Source organism: Linepithema humile, chromosome 2, assembly GCF_040581485.1.
Source record: "Linepithema humile isolate Giens D197 chromosome 2, Lhum_UNIL_v1.0, whole genome shotgun sequence".
NCBI classification, from domain to species: Eukaryota; Metazoa; Arthropoda; class Insecta; order Hymenoptera; family Formicidae; genus Linepithema; species Linepithema humile.
In genome coordinates this window covers 25,560,404-25,578,953 of record NC_090129.1, presented here as the reverse complement: position 1 = coordinate 25,578,953, position 18,550 = coordinate 25,560,404, and the positions used below count along the sequence as shown (strand labels likewise).

Below are 18,550 nucleotides of genomic sequence, written 5' to 3'. Positions count from 1 at the left end.
TCGAGAAGACGCGGCCAGAATGCATATGCATTTCCAGCATGACACAACCGGCGATCAACGTTCGTAAATCCTGCAGCAGCCGCCGTCTTTTTTCATAATGCAGTATCGTAACCTGCCATGCTTCGCGGTTTTACGAGTATAACAGCAATTTAGATACACTCGTGTGATTCCTTATTTCACGAAAACACAGATCGGCACGTAGCTCTCATCAATCAAAAGATTGCGAATTCTTAGATCCTTTCTATACTCGCGTGTTCAGAAGCTGCAGAAAAATTATATGACTGATATTTCATTAATTTTACCATATTATCTTTAAAGCTATTAAATAATTTTTATAATAATAAATATAAATTAATATAATTGTATTACGCACATTTCAGTCCAGTTTTTTCCTTTTTTTTATTTGCTTTCTTTTGTCATTCAAAATAAATTTTTTCACGACTCCCAATAAAATAGCAGCAGATAAGCTAGTTAATTTATATTATCGCATTCATTTATACCGAGTTCAAATTTATCGTACAATGCATATTTATAATCGTATATCTTCGTTGTATCACGAAATTTAGCTGCTTTTAAAATATTAAAGCATCGCCAAATACCATAAGAAAAAATAATAGTAGCTTTTATACGTTTCGTTCTTTCTGGCATAAAAAGTATCGCTCTGCGCAATACTTCTTCGAGTATAGACATAACACTGTACATCAAAGATGCATTTTTGTAAAAGTTTTCTTTGCTCCAACGCGCATTCTCGCGTGTTTATACATAAAATCGCCGCTGTTCAGTTTTGCAGAACACTGCAATTGTATCGTATTGTGAATTGTAACGCGTGTGTGGGATCGACGCCATAGGGATCGTGTTTACTATAGTACATGGATGTCGGATCATATGACAGTTTTGTTTCTGCATTTGATCAGAAATATTTTACTATTTTGTTACGCACTGTACTGTGTCACAAATGTATTGGGTCGTAACTTCCGGTTTCGGTTCGGTTGACAGCGAAACATTGCGTTGTACCGCGTGCAACGATGCGGCTCGCATGGCGATTACGGGAAACTAATCGGAACATACAGCAATTGTGGTGATTTTACGTAATTGTTAGCGATAGCGTAACGCGATGTTCAAATGTAGCTCTATTTTATTTTATTTTTATACATCTGATATAAATACTCAATATAAATCATGGTGAAAAGTGGAAGTGACAAATGTTTGGGCAGATTCAATACTTAGCAATAATTGCGAAATGGATTATCGTTACGGATAAACATGACGGCAAATAAAGTGTCTGCAACGCCCAACGCGATAGTTACAAGCGGACGACTATTAGTCAGCACAATATTTTACAGCATTCCATGACGCAAGACTGGATTGCGATCGAGAATAAACGCGTTGTCAGAAGTACAGCGACGGAATTACGGGCATGCATTATCTAAATACCACGGTGACTGCGGAATCAACGGAATGACCGCTGCACATACGTCGATATCGGCCGCGACCCAACGTGCTGCATATCAGACATCGGTTGTTCGAATGATACTAGGCCAATCAGATGTTTGAAGATGCTGCATGTCAACTGTGACGATGCTTTTATTGTGATAACTTGAAAACAATTTATTACTCAAATTCTCGATGAGAACTCCGAGACTCTTTTAAAGAGATAAGCGGCACAAATTCTGCACCTTTGAGTTTGACTATTTTTTAAATAGTGACAAACTCCAATAATTCCAGAATATAAAAAAATAATCGACAAATAAAACAATATTATTAACGGAGAGTAGTTTTTTGGTAAATAACAATATTAGTATTGTAACAATATAAACATATAAAAGATACATAGTATAAGATGTTCAAAAACCTACGCATTTACTTTGTCAATGTCAAAACTTTCATTTGTAGATAATTTGACTTTTGACCATGCTACTTCATAACTTTTAAATTTTCGATTTAATTTTGAAATAATGAACAATTCAAAATTGGTTCGTTACTATTACACAGGATGGTCTACGGAACTAAGCCGAAACTCTAACACTTGTCCCGTTGAAGATAAAAAATGTCAAATATAATATTTACAATGTCAAATTTACCTATTTATGCAGAAAAAGTACACATTTTTAAAAAAGTGCACTTTTCTGGCGCATTAATGCACTTATGAAAAAAATGGGTCCATAAAAAAAATTTGTTTCATGTTATGTCACTTAACTTTTTCCTCTACCATTGTTTTTATCTTCAACAGGACAAGTGCCATTCGATCCAATTCCTTGTAGAGATTAATTTATTAATGTTAGATCTCAAGAGCGTAAATGATAAATCATCCAAAAATATTGCGCAACGGTAATTTGCGAAGATAAGTCCCTTTACGATCGAAACAGTTGCGACAACCGATATAAAATGTGGTGATTTAAGAAGACTCCGACGGATCGCAATTGCGTTAGCCGGCATATTTTATTCGCTTCATCCTGCAAATTCCATTCCAGCAATGTGTCTTATTCAGTCTTTCATCCTGTTCGGAGTTTGTTTCCAGCTGGCCGATATTAAATTCAGGAGCGCCCGTGTGCACGCTACCCCTTTTCGGCAAGCAATGCATACGTAACTGCGAATCCAGCATGTTGTATCCGCCCCGCTTTTCGGGGTTGGTTTCGGAGAGACATTGGTTGCGCAAGGGGTGTGCTATTCTGCAGAATGCGCGACGAAAACCTTTAAAGATTTAATGAGCGGAACACGCGTGACATTTTTTTCAACCCAACCGGGAGACATTTTGCAATTTTCCGAAACGTCAAGTACTAATTGAACCGTGTATTTTTGCGCTGCTGACATTTTGCAAAACTTCACCGATCAGACCGATATCCTTTTTTCAGAAACTAATTTATCTACAAAATTAATATCTCAAAAAAAGCATACCGCAATTTTCGATAATATTATTTCAATCCTAAAATAAGATTTAAAAAAACGTCATCCCGTAGAAAACGTCAATTAAGCTCCGAAATTTATAATTCATCAAAGATCACAATTTATATATAATTAATGTTTGCCAGAATTCATTATCTCAATACACTTTCATTCGATCGCATTTCCATCGCAATCCCTTCGCAACCTCTTCGGTAAAAAATATATTCTTTTCGTCCGATTTCATTTCACTTCGAATAATTAACACACTTCCTTGCACAAACCCCGGTCATTAATTCCGTCCATTTACATGATCTTCTCGAGCGCCGTTACATATTTAGTCAATTCCACTCCCAATTCCAATTTCCAACAAGCGCGATTCGAGCGCGCGTTTGTTCCAATCCGAGATTATTACATCACTCCCAAATAGACTTCCCCTCCTCTCGCGTCTTTTCTGTGCAAACTAATTATTAAAATCACCATAGCATATTAATAGCGCTCAGAAGAAGTCACAACAACTTTTCTTCTTTCGTACGAAATTTTCCATGACGCTTTCACAAAGTTGCAACAAAGTAATGCTCTTTTACTCCTGAATTCTATTTCCAGTTTCTTCGAGTTTTCCATTATGCTCTTTGATTTTGTTAGACTTTTCCGTCGCCGATGATTTTCGGCCGCTCGTTCGATCATGTCATGCGAAACAGAGAGATCGGTCAGTATTGTCGGCTCGTTTTTTCACTTCTCAACACCGTAATGGACTATAATTAGTCACGGTGATGACGTTTTACATGCCGCATCTACGATACCGATGACGTTCGATCGAGCCCACAACCACGACCCGGAAGAAATCAATACACCGACCCGAAGACACCGACGATTGGCCGCGTTCATCGAAGACGAAGAGAAACGTTTGAAGAGGAAGGACTGAGACAAAATCTTAGGTTAACATAGAAGTAGAATAAGACCAATCGAAACAATTGTGAGAAAATGGGACAAATATTCAATAATATAGATTTATCAGATATAGATATAGAATAATCAGATTTATCTTTTATAACTGAATAAACTAGGGAAAGAACCCGCCAAAAATGACGATAAAAGCAAAATCGATCATCGATTACAAGTCCACTTTTCTTATTTTAGTATAAAATTGCAGTAATAGTTTCATTTTCATTAAAATTGCACATCCAGCCATTCACACAATATCGAAATACATTTCTCTATTCTTAACTAGACATAGAATCATTCATATAACAAGAGTTTTCATATTTAAATAGCGAAAGCAGCTTTAATATGTGTCTATAATAGCTCTTATAATATTCGCGCAATTATGCAGGAACAGCCACCGCAAAGCTAAAATCATTGATTGCGTATCTGTATTTAGTATTCACAAAGAGAGAATAATCCATGAATTGGTAATTGAAATGTTAATTGTGCCGTTATCTCATCACCTTACCGCAACAGTGATGCGCTCTTCACGTGTAACAATGCAAATTCGCATGAGCAGCACAAGGATTCGGTCGGAATATTCGAAGAAGAGAGGCCACGCTACCCGCCCACCCCCCGAATTCGGATTCCCGAAATATCTTCGTTTGTACGAGCGGTATGATGACGTAAAGCAATGCATCTAGTATGCATTTCGCGAAAGCGCAGTCATAGTATGCGCGAGTGTACGAATCTGGGTGAGAATATGCAATTCCCTCGTCCAAACGTTTTTATAGCATCGCGTAAAGTGCTTTTCAGTCGGAAAACTTTTTATCTCCTTTGCTCTCTCTCTCTCTCTCTCTCTCTCTTTTCCTTTTTCTCGACAAAAAATAATTAATAGAATAATAAATAACATTTAATAGAATTTAATAATTAAGTGCACAGAGATCTCTCGTAATAAAAAAAATTTAATTCGTTTAAAAGAAATTTTTCACTATTTTGAAATGTGTGCCAGTTGTTTCTTTCTGCATAAAATATATAGCGTGCTAAAATAAAAATAAGATATTAATTCTTAACCTACATTCAATCTTTAAATTAATCTTGATAAAATTTCAGATGCCACCATTCATTACACTATCGTAATTTTTATCATTAAATCTCGTTGTAATTAAAAGCCTCAAATTTATTTTAAAAATAAAACTATTCCGAATTAATGAAAAGTAGTAATTTAATACTCGCTTGTTTTTAAAGCTTCGCCGACATCCCATAAATTTCGTTGTAAAAACCCTTTAGTTAAGTCTCAGTTTTTTTTAACGTTCCATTACCACGTTCATTACGAAATTCCAATATTAAAACTTTCGACAATATCGACATTATATTGATGTTATCGTATTTTGCATGTTAAGCAAAATAATTTTATTAAGAAATATATTACTCCTTGATAAAAGCACAATATTGATAACATATAAATCAGGAAATAATTAAACTGATTTATTTCTCGTACTTTATATTTTTTTCCGGACACCCATCTAATATTGTAATACGGAATAATGATAAATGTACACGTCTTACTTGTCGCACCGCTGGGAAAACGTACGCTTAACAAATGGGTTACCCGAACCAATCAATGCCCGATTCCAAAAGTCCAATTTAAGTTTCCTGTCGCGCTCAGTCAGCGGGTTCGCACACGTCGTTCTTTGATCAGTAGAAAACGTTCATTTTCCCGAGAAAACACCTCCGCGTCGAATGCCGCGCGTACGTTGCACTCATGGGAGAAATTTTACACGATTTGCGCAAAACCCGGAGCTCGGGTCAAAGATTCGCTAGTCATGGACGACATGAGCAACGAATCGATCGGAAACTCGACACCGTAGCGCCGCGAACGTCATCGCCACGAGAAGCGTCCGTCATGCAACACCATCATCGCGACATCGGAAATGTCATTAAATGATGAAATTAACTGTATGATGATGCTTGCGGCGAATCAGATTAAAATAGGCACAAATACTTCAGCATACAAGTACATAAAATATTTGCGATCGCTTTAGATTAAAGCAACAATATTATGAGATTTAAAAATTAAAAATAACTATTTATTATTATTTAATGATGTGTTGCAAGTCATGAATTTTTCACTTATCAGTTTTAATAAAAAATTGATCAAAATAATTCACAAATAAAGCACGATTTTTTAATAACTATATTGTAATTTTATATAAGTACTCTGCATTATTTTACGCTATTTTTAAAACTAAATTTTGTTTGTATAATATATACATTTACATCTAATAATTTTGCACAGAGGTAATGTGACCATGTATAAATTTGTACTAAATTTGTTACTTTAGCTAATCTACAACATACGATGCGAGAATCCCCAAAGGAACAAAACCAACATAAGGTTGGCTGACATTATCACTTGCCTACGTGTGCACAACACTTTGCTTACAATATACATACATGATAAATATAGGATAGTATATGCCTTATTGACACATTGGTTTATAAAAGATGGGATAATTCGAACTATTATACACTTGCTGCAGTAAAATTTTGTTATTTTTGATTAATACCGTTATTTTGTGTGTGGTCATTTTAAAACTAAATATTTTTAAGACAGAACGAGAACAAATCATCAATTTATGATAATAATCCTTATTCAAGATATTGTTTTAAATTTTCACAGAATTACAATTTTGGCTTCTAACATAAAATCGAACAAAAATCATAAAAATAAAATAAAAAATAAAAAATGTAACAGCTTGAAATAGAAGTGGAACAAAATAGAATAAAAAAAGTACAGATTTCTTCGCGATTGACTATCTTCCTAAAAGCACTGTAATTCTAAAATTTTTAATTTAAAATTATATTGAATAGACATTTAATGCTGAAATTATATTAAATAGAAATAATGTATATTTTTTTCATATTTATGTAAAGTTTTTGCACGAAATCAAATGAGAATATTCTGAATCTAGTTGTAAGATGAAACTGCTGAAGTCAATGATATGAATTAACAGGAATTTGTCGTAATCTTCTATGTATTATCTAAAAGCCGACCCGTTTCCCATCCTAAAATACCGTGCACGTCGACCTCGGTGTATCAGGCTATGTACGTGGCGACCCGTATCACCCTGTATATCCTGCAACGTCGCAAGCCCTAGTCCTCTAGCGTAATAAACTAATTTCTCCCTCCCGCATAGGTTACACAACCAGCACAGCCATCATAGTCGTCATATAAACCGCGACGCGTATTTATAATCTCTTCGATGTGCGCGTCATATATGTCGCGGTTGATTTAATCGCATAAGTCTATATACATTTCTATGCATGCGAAAGCGCACACAAACGGAATATATCGGAAAGTTTTTCCGCGACTGCAAATTCTTTTACGAATGCAAAATTTTTCTGCAAAATTTATTTGAAATTCCTATTACTTCTTTTGCAAAATTTTGCAATATTTTTTCCTTTTATTTTGTCAATCGCTTCTCTTTTCTATAATTTTTATACGATTTTCACCTTGTCGCGTAGTAATGTAAGAAAAAAGAATAAAAATATAAAATACAAAATATATTCTTAGCCACAAAGAATGATACAAATTATTATAAACTACACCCATTAAATTTTCTTTTATGTGCTCCAGTAATATAAACATGAATTATGTAGATTACTACATCATTCCTATATTTTTCTCCAAAAATAAAAATAACACAGTATCACGTGTGAGTATCAAATCCCATTTCGTATTCTTATCTTTTCCTCCATGTCCTACTTTATTCCCTAATGTTCACATCTTATGATTATACTTCATTCTTTTGGCTTTTAGCCTTAATATTTTATGAGAGAAAGTCCGGAACTTGTGTGACACCCCACGTATGTACGACCTCACAATAGCACATTTCTGTAGCAGCGATTCCGTAAACGAGGACTGGTTCGTGAGTATTCAGGTTCGATAGTAACTACAACCCTGCACGAGGCAACCTTCTCTCGCACAACCAGCCAACCTCACGCCGGGCTAAAATTAGACAACCACTGGGCGACGGCGGGGGTTTATTCAAATTACTCCGGTACTCACGCGCAATACTCGCGAAACAGACTGCCGGATTTTCGAGGCGAGATGCTTATTGAATTCCTGGCGCGAAAAGCGGAAGTGCCGACATTGTATTCGCGACGATACAGTTACTTTGTCGCTCTCCGCGTAAGATTAATAAAGAACGCTCAAAATAGACCGCGTTTTTGTGCGAGTTTGTCGTCGTCCACGACGAGAGGACGCCACTTTCATGAATAATTAATTATCGCTTCCTTAGTTAATTTATCTTCGTTACAACGGTTGAGAAGTTTTCGCGCGGAATATCGAAAAAAACCTATATAATGATAGCAAAACAATCTTTATCTTTTTACGAAATAAACGTTTTCGAATTTTGTTAGTGTTGTTCTCCTTTTCACAATACTTATTTCATAAAGAATAAAACTAGTTCATCATCGTTATATAAATTATCAGTGTTACTTCTATTTTGCCTTAATTCTTTTTCGGATAAGGCAATTTTCCTTCTTTTTTAATATAATCTCATGTTTGAAAATAATGTTGCAAAAAGAGCACTTATCGTACTATCTATATAATTGTATTATGATATTTTATTAAACTAACATGCAACATTTAAAAAGAAAATCTTTTATTAAAAAGTCAAACTGTTATTTCGTGAACCGTGTCCAGCGAGAGAAGGAAAGACACCACCCAAGTTCCGCGTTTTATTGTGAAACTGAGATATTGAAGATAAAGTTCATTCTCTGTGCGTGGAAGTTAATTTATCAATGGAATTTTAAGGGCTTTAAAGTAGCTTTAAAGCTGACAAGCGGGGACTAAAGGAACACTAGAATTCCTTCGCGAATGCGCGGCATGCGGCTGTTATCAGACAGAGATGTCGACACTTACCGTTGTCTTCTCCAAGCAACGAAGTAGGTGATGATGCTGCAACTCGAAGATATCTTCCTCCTTGCAGTACTCCTCCAGCTGCAGTCCGCTCTCCTGAGCGGCCAAACGCGCCTCCGCAGCCTTCTTTTTGCTTACGAAGGCGGCGCCGCTCGACGCCTTCGCGATTCTTATACGCGCCAATCTGGCTTTCTGCAACACGAAAAAAAGAAAAGTTCATTATTCCTCTACTCTTTTCACGAGATCTAAATATAAAGCTAGAAATTAGCATAGTTTAATTTTAATTATGAAGACGCGCGCAGTTGCTTAAGATAAGTAAGTGTTGTCGCGCCGTGGGACACATGTATACAAGCGTTTGCATTAGCTCATGATGAAGTATGCACGGTTTCTCACTATGTTCACCAGGGATAAATTTCTGCTAAAGCCAAAATAAACTTTTATCTTGGCGCTGTGATACATGGGGCGCGGACTTCATCGTGCCTCCTTAAATCTCCATTTTACGCCGCACGGAAAGCCTTCGGTTGACAAATGGGCGAATTTCGCTGTCGTAAATATTTTACGTAAATTCCTGCCGGTGAAAAGGACCCTTCTCAGAGAGATTCGCTTTCAATGGATCTTGGTGTCTTCATGTTGGCGCCTTAAGTGAACCGCAAAACTTTTCAGCTTCTCACCTTGCATTTATTTACAAGAAGATAAGAAGCGTTTATGAAAATTTTATGTAAATTAAGCTACTCTCAATAAATATATACCATCATTTCCCTATTCTGTATATACACTTTATCTTCGCTTTTTATCCTCATCGCTTTATTCTCTTGCTTCTTATTCTCGTCACTTATGTAGCATTTTTAGAAAATTGAAATAAATTATATTCATTATTTCAACAACACGAAAGAGATGCCACATCCTACTATTTTAACGTAATCATGAAATACCGATATTTTATCTTTGATTTTTGTATTTTTTTATGAATATTTGTTTAATGATTTGATAATTAGACTTAATTAAAAATATGATTAGACAAAAGTAAAAATTTAAGCGTCATGGAAAATTTATATTTTGATGGATATAACACATACACGATAATTAAAAATATCACAAAAATGCTGAAGATTCAGTTTCGCTTTCGTTTAAAAAAAATTAAAGCTACAACCTAATCTAATAAAATTTAATGATGCTATCAATAAAGATTGTATTTACAGATTAATACAGTATGTGTAACGTTAAGTCCCATTATCATTACATTTTTTTCTTCACTTTTTGATAACTTTAGAATACAACATATAGCCATCCCTCATCCACTCTCCTCTTCCGCTTCTTTATTCATGAATAAGTAGAAACATATCAGCAGAACGCAAAGTGAAAACCAACAGAGCTCGTAAACTTTAAGTTATGGCAAGTAATATTGCTAGCACAGTTGAAATACATCAAATCATTTATTTATAATCCCGGACAAGCTAAGAACTATAAATAAACGCGGTTCTTTCCGCCCTGTATTTTTCTAAGCGCCTTTATAAATAAACGACCTTATGCAACCTTATTGACGCTGCATACAACCACGTGTATAATATTTCTTTTTTCTTACGGTCGACCTGCAACAAGTACCGCGCTATTTTATGCAGGAAGAAATCTGCGCGCGACCAGCGCACGCAAATAATAATTTCTTTAACTCGTGTTGCTTAATCTTTACGAGATAATCTTTTCTTGGTGCTTCAAAATAATAAAAAAGCAGCAGCTTAAACAACAGGGTCCTTAAATTCCAGCTTATGCATCTATCCTTTTTTCTGAACTTCCTACTTGCTAAGAAATTGACTCAACATTTAACAAAGTATCTATTAAAATCTTTCATCATTTCAATTTTTTTCATAGTAAGATTTTGACACAACTTTTCTCATTGTCTTATTTTAACATTCAATTTCAAATATCTCTGTATGTAATTACATTCGTATATATCAGTACACGTGCGTTGAGAAAATATTGTTAAAAATTTTTTTAGAAAAAGAAAGAACGGGTTATAAATAGTCACAATTTTTAATCAATTATAGACAATCAAAATCCAATCGAAAAACTTGTCAGCAAGACGTAGAAATGAAATTTTATTATAGATCTAAATGAATCTTGCTCTTATCCATCATGCGGTCGACTGTCACGCAATCCTGTCTAGAATTAATAACATGTTGGTTTCAAATGTCGTATAATTATTGATAAAACTTCATTTTTCAAGAAATAGATAGCTAATATAATAATAGGAACATGAACCGAGCATTAAGCTGTCTGTCGGACACATTGCCTCGCGAGAGTTTTGAAATAATGGAATAATATCGGAATTTCTGCAATTTCACGCGATTAGACCGCGAATAAACTCTCGGCGCACTCTTTTCCACCCGCAAACGAGGATTAACGACAAAGTCCAAGCGGTCACGTATCGACCGCGCTAATTTTGTAACTTTCACAACTTGCACTGTGCGATTGCGGAAATTGCAACAGGCGGCAATAAGCATTAATTCAATGTCCACATCTTGAACTGCAATGCGCAATCATTATGAAAATATAACGAGATAAGTCGCTCTTGAGATTCTCCGAACGCTCGTGTATATTTTTGTGAAAGATATCGATAGCTACCATTAATCGGCTGATTAGAGATTGAAAGGGCTCAGTGTTTCTATCGGTTCTATTTTTGTTAAAAAAAAAGGGGGGAGGGGTAAAAGCGTACTCGTGGCGACTAAGAGGATCGAAGAATTTGTTTCAGTCGATAAAGATATGGACACAAGGAATTAAACTGCCTTTCTGCCAAACGAATTTATGCTTCCAATCTGGGATTACTTTTGCAAATAGAAGTTATGTTCCATGTAGAATTGAAGAAAAAACTCGTGTGTTATTTTGTAGAACACATTTCAGATAAAGTATTATACATCAACACAGAAAACATGTAAAGTATTCAATATTATGACATTTTGCATTCATGTTTATCAATTTCACATAAATTAATAAATGTTGATGACAGTTTTAACACCAAAAACGAAAGCTTTTTGCTATTTTTGAAATATCTAGATCAGTAGAATACAAATATTTTTATCACGCATTTAGCACTAATTGTAAATAAATTTGTATGACCTGAAAATATGTATTTTTGTCGCAAACTTAGCGAAAAATATCTCAGATATTCTCATTTCGCTGCAAATATCTAAAGATCCAACTCTATCGCGGCCAATCGAGATGGTTGTATTTTACGCTAAATGAACCGCATAATGGGACGATTATATGTGTCTAATTCCGTCGCCCTAAGTTCGGCAACTTCGCCAGTCCAAACAGCCGTCTTTCATGCTAAATTCGCTCCGAGATTATGAACTGCAAGCTCTTCGCTTATCGCAAACTTGCGATAAATGCAGAGTACCAAGGTGCAAAGCTGCAAGGTCGCCGCGCGGAACAGAAGCCCAGCTGCCGATTTACGTTCGCCTCGGTATATTTTCGCGCGGTGCAATTCCGGCCAGAGTTACCGCCGCGATTTTCCGCGACGTGCATTTCGCTCGACACCCGCGGATGTTTACGTCGTTACGGATCAAGGCGTCTGCGAAGCGTCAGGAAGCCGTCCTCCGGTGCATCAGCTGCGGCTTTAACTACGCTTTACTGTCACGTCACCGGCGACGACGGTGACGACGATGATCACGACGATGATCACGACGACGAAGACGACGGCGTCGTCGTCGAGTGGTAGCGAGATTTGACAACGCCAACGAATCGTCGCCAGCTGTGATTGAGCGCAGCTTTATGAAGTCGCAATAAAAGCGCCGTAAAGCGAGCGAGATCAAGCGCTCGGGACGCATGATGAGATCCGTAGCGACGTTGTTTCACGTACGATGAAGCGCGGCGTGGAACGTTTCGGGTTCACTGAATATTTCCGGTATTTGTGCCGGTGATGATGAGCTTAAATAAAGTTCAAGTAAATATCACGATATTATTTATATACGCTCTAATATGTCGCATGTGTGCAATTTAGTTTTTAATCGTAAATATTATCGCTTTTTTTTTCCACGAAGAATAAAAAGTAATAATTTTTAAAGCTGAAAAGTCAATTTGATATAACTGTATTCATTTTCACGATGTAACTAAATTTAGAATGTAAATTGCGATTGCATAGCGAGGGCGAAATGCTGCACCACAATAGACGTCACAAATAATGCATATTGACGCATGTTGTATCGAACAGATTCCGAATGGCATGCTTGACAGACTTCGCGTAACTAATCAACCGCTTCATAATGACCATTTCCCAATTTGCATGCAAACTTGCTACAGTTCTTACCGAAATTACACGGCCACATGTTGTATCACATTAGTTATGCAAAGGCTGCTTTTCGCTATCGTGTATTAATCAAGTATTTAATGTATTAATTAAGTTTTACAATTATAATCAATGTATTAATTAATACATTAATACATCGATAACCAATAACAACACGTTTTAAGTTTCTCGCGTATCGCATAACCGACTCTTATAAAAGATAAAAAGTACTCGTTTAAACACACGTAACTTTTTATAAATCCATTATATTGTTTAAATTAATATAAAATATTAGAGAGCGAGAAAAAGAAAGATAGAAAAAACGCGCAAAACTACATTAAAAGAATAATTCTATTAAACAATATTTTCAATCACATTTTTATAAAGATTAATTGAGAAAATAGAGAAAACAATTCAGAAATATAAAAAATAATTTGGAAACACGCAAAGGTAAACATGTTGCTCAAAAGAAACATCCTATCAACAACGATGAAGTCGGTTAATTTCCTTATCGTTCTTACATTGCAAACATGTGTCTTTCCGAAGAGGCTTTTACGTTTCGAAACCACGAAAGGGTTATCAGCGTCTGGCGGCGTCCCCGCCGGAAGTTACATAGATTCGCGAATGCATTCAACCCGCCGACGTGGTATCGCTTGCGAAACGAGAGAAAGTAGAAGTTCGGCTGAAACGTATCTACAGCTCGCAGTGGTTTCACACAGCCCAAGGCGGACACAATCGAACATTCGAATAGCTAGTCGCTAAATAGACGCGTGCGCAAAACAAAAGCGAGAGCGATAACAATATTACATGTTCGCGCGACAGTCAGAGCGATTAAAAAAGTGCTCGACGATCCGGTGTAATTATAATAAACTGGAAAACTGTGTCGCGCCGGCAACTGTGACGGCGAATGTCCGTTCCTGAACGCATCGCCCGTTTTGCACGAGCAATCGCCCAATTAGTTCTTTCGAAATCGGTAAATTCTGATTTAAAACTGCGATAATAAAAACATCTAAATGAGAGAATTCTACAAAACCATGAAGACGAGAATACGAAAACTTGTTTAACTGCAAATTTAAGACACTCGAAAAGGAGGTCGAGTTCGTAAATCTGCGAAAATTTTTAAGCTCGCCCGCATAAACGTCAGACAAACTTCGCTCTTAGGAAAATTCTGTTTTGCGGGATTTGCAATGCACTCATTGAAGCTCGCCTGGTAAAATCTAAAAAGTATCTTCTTCGCCGCACCTCCCTATTCCTCCTCTTCAAAGGAAAAAAAAAACGTAATTTTGAAGACTACTTTTGCCGTTCTCAGAAAAACCTGAGAAAGTAGGTCTTGCGTAGCACATCGCGAGCGATGGGCTTTCTTGAAAAAAACGCGAAAGTCTTTGGTCGACCCTTCTTTCGTCCGTGACCCGCGTTATTTCGCTTTAGTTCGCCTAATTAACTTAGGCGGATTAAACGGCAAGCTCGCAATTGGTAACGATCGCGTATACTCTTTTCTTATCGTCGACTCGTGGCCGGAATTAATCGTCGAATACCACGCGAGGGTCATCGCGTGTATTCGCGGTGTGTGTTCACGCTTTATTACCCAACCAAATTCGAAAATTTTCGTTAAAGTGCCAGTAACCGGCGGAATTTATGTCAACGATGTCTATAAACGAAACGGACAAAGTCGACACAATTTCTTTTAGAGACACAAACGAGGACAGTTTCTAAAAACAAATGTTTCTTGCTTATAATAATAAACATTAAATTTTGATAAAAGCTTTTTTACAACAAAATTATCAATTAATAAGTGCATAAATATTTATATAGAAAAACGTGAATATTAAAGCTTATTGTGAAAACTTTATAAAATCCATTTTACTAAAAATACGTAATTCAATTCCTGTTTTTCAATTTATACTTATTGCAGTTTTACGATTTTATATAGAATTATATAATAATTTAGAATAATTAACAGAGTTAAATGGATTTCTAAAAAAAAAGAGAAATATGAAATATTTTAAGCAAAAATAAATATTAAAAAAGTTACGATACAGTTATGCTAAGATAAAATGCTTCATTATACTATATTATGTAATGGGAAATATAAATTTTATTCCAAGACACACGAAGGCAAAAACATAAGATTAATGAGGTAGAGGAATACTATTATGTTACGCCGCCTCATATATTACTTCGATTTAAAAGAAAAGAAAAACCGAAAAGTGTCATGTTACTCACTGCTTTTGCAATTTCTATTCCAATGTAGCATAAAATTCCCATGAAATTTTCTCATGATAGCACGCGCCAAGAATATTTCTCACAAGTATTGTCTCGTTTCCAGAGGAAATGTCCATCGTTAGGAAATAAAAACATCGACACTATGCTGGAACCGCATTTCGGTATTATCTTCGAAAATATCGAATGCAGCCGTAATTTCGCCATTGGCAGAAACCGCGAATATCGTCGACGCAAGAAAGTAAAAGAATTGTACTCAACTGTGCCGCAGACCAGTCACGCCCACCATCGACTAATATTGCTCAAACTCGATCGGAACATTCGATCGAAGCGATTTCGTGTGAAAGCACACACTAATTACGCGTTATCAATTAATGTTGCATAGCTGCGCTGACTGTCTGATCATTCACTACATGCTGCACTCGATAATTTATCAGTCAATCCGGCCGCTGTGATTAATTTCGAATCATAACGGCTATTAATGTGAAAAAATTATCACTATAATAACTGCAATTGATCTATTGAAATGGCATTATTATAACTATTAATAATTAGATAATTATAAGATATTCTACAAGATATATTACAAAGAAGTTATACAATAATTTACGAAAAAGATACATTGTAATAGTTTTTAATATATAGAGATTGACACTTTGACTACTTTTATAAATTTTATATCTCTGAGTTATTGATTCAAATTTTGACGTCACATGATACGCATGTATTAAACGTGATATTCAAATAGACACACAAATTATACCACTATTAATTAATCGTTGCGACAATTGTATAGTAAAGCACGTTGGAGATTGGAAACTACATTTGCTGAATCCTTCCTTTGATATTCCATCCATTAACGATTTAAATGAACGAATACCTTTGAAATATTAAATATACTACAAATCGTGCAAATCGTATTAGAGAACACATTAGATAAATGATTCAAAATGATTCAGATAAAATCGCAAATACAACATCTACAATAGTCTTGATTAGATATTCAGCAAATATAACAGTAATTCGCAAAAGACCATATCATTTTTTTATCTAAAAATATATTTATTGTCAAAAACTATTACTTAGCTTTGCATCTTTGCAGTTTCAATGTAAATTTAGTTTGTAGTTTAATTTAAAAAACACAAATTTGAAAAGTATAAATTTTATATCAATTTATAATTTTAAATTATTTAAATTAAAAATTATTAACAAAATAGAATGCATTAAAAAAATGTACCGCTCCCTTTAATGTCGAAATCTTGACCTAATATAATCCTGGCTTCATTCACCACGATTCATTAAAGATACTCCGTCCACTTTGAGCCAAGTATCTATTTATCGTAACTTTCCGTACGTCCGTACCAAAAAATTAAGGCTAGTTATTTACATCGCGTCTCGCGCACATCCGTTCGTCGGCCCAGTTATTGATGATTCCCATTTGCGTTAATATCCGCGGCAGTGCGTTTCTAATTACCGCCTACGTACATAACATTGGTAATTAATTAAAGCTGCGACAACGCGGAAGCTCCACGATAATTCACACTGCCGACTGGAAGCACCGCCCCAAATTTCTTGTCGAGCTCTTCGTTTTGGCCCGCCGCTTATAATTAACCCGCACGGCGAATAACTAATCGGTGCATTTGCATTATTGGACATATAGTGAGAAGTATTGCATAAACGTGTCGCCGCGCTTTTTGGCGGAGCTTCCCGTTCTTAAACGCGGGGTAATTATTCCGAAATAACGTTGCTCACTTAGCGTTGCGAGTATAATATAGTACATAAAAATGTTAAAGTAACAATTGTTGCATCTTCAGGAACACCACAACATCAATGTATGTGTGATAAACGTATGAAATTTCAAGGTAAAATTTATCAACACGCTTTGCAACTCATTATGCATTTGCCACGAAGACGTCTCGTTAATTATTCAACCGCAATAATTTATGCAGTTTGCTGGAAAATTATATATGTATGTATATTTAATATATATGTAATATCATAAAATCAAATTCACTCAAACTCACTCATATTTATTCGTTTCATTTGCCATTTTCTCACTACTCGTATTATTGCACGATACATCGCGCGTTCAAATGTGTCGATATGAAACTTGCGGCGAGTTTTATCTACGCGAGTGATCAAATAGCTGCTATTACCGTAAGTTCCGTTATAAAAATCGAATGTGCTCGTAATTGTCACACATAAGCATTCAAAATAAAATCATAAATTAAACGACTGCACAAAATCGATTAAGCCATTCTTTTTACGTAAAAATGAAACTAAATTTAAAAAAGTAAAAAGGTATACTTACCTTTGAGATTGTAAGGTGTTATCGTTTAGAAAGACAGCGGACTATTGAGAACCAATATTCAAGTAAACTGTAAAGGAGGAACGGAAAGGAATAGTCCGCTTTCCCACTTACAGTTCACTTGAATATTGTTTCTCACAATAATCCGCTGTCTTTCTAAACGATAACACCTTACAATCTCAAAGGTAAGTCTGTTAAAGAAAGTTTTCATTGTTTAAACATAGATTTTGAACAGTTAATATTTTTAGTATTGACCTCAATTACGCGAATTTCATGGACTTTTCACTAAAGAGGGTCAAATTGTTGACCGAAAGAGACCGTTTGAAGTTAGAGACTCTCAATAAAGAGGACTTTCGACGGCAATTATATCTGGCTTGGGCTCGATATTCCCATTTCCACATTTTAATTTTAATTTTAATTAAAAAATATATTATAATAATATCCACAAAATAAATTGTTTAATCAAACATTAATAAAAAGTTTACTCAAATGTCTCGACTGCAAAATAAACGAGCTGCAAAGAATTTTGAGAGCAAATAGTGAATAGTATTTTAAACCGTTGACATTATCAAACTGTTTTGCAGCTTTCATCAGTAAAATACAACTATATGAGCTGCTCAAAAGCCAAACTAATTAACAGAACTTCATGAATTTTTTTTATTTATGAAAAGTTAAGCACCAATCAAGTGCTTTGTTACTAAAATTGGAAAAATTGCAAAAAGTGGTCAATCAATTTGGCTTCTGAGCGGCTCGTATATTACACGAAATTATATTTCAAACAAGTCCATTTTATTAAGAAGCAAACGTCTTTTTTTCCGAACTTCATATCAGCGTATTCCGCACACGCACGCAATCGTTGAGGGGTTGGAAAATCAAAGCGGCAATTTTATTCTGGGATCCGCGTATCATCGTTCTTAACGCGTGCTAAAACGCCCACACGTTCGAGCGGGCTGCGCGTAGGCGCGTTAATAGAGATTACCCGTTGAATCACGTGCTACCAAGAAGCGCTCCT

General features: G+C 35.5%; 1 protein-coding gene across 7 annotated transcripts in view; it reads right to left on the bottom strand.

Moving 5' to 3' along the window:
• Positions 1–18,550, bottom strand: part of Shal (Potassium voltage-gated channel protein Shal) — a 105,639-nt gene that overhangs the window by 45,989 nt on the left and 41,100 nt on the right. For all 7 annotated transcript variants that reach the window (XM_012359885.2, XM_012359884.2, XM_012359893.2 and 4 more), the window contains exon 3: positions 8,735–8,923. In XM_012359885.2, coding sequence (XP_012215308.1) covers positions 8,735–8,923 — 189 coding nt within the window. The remainder of the gene's footprint in view (positions 1–8,734; positions 8,924–18,550) is intronic.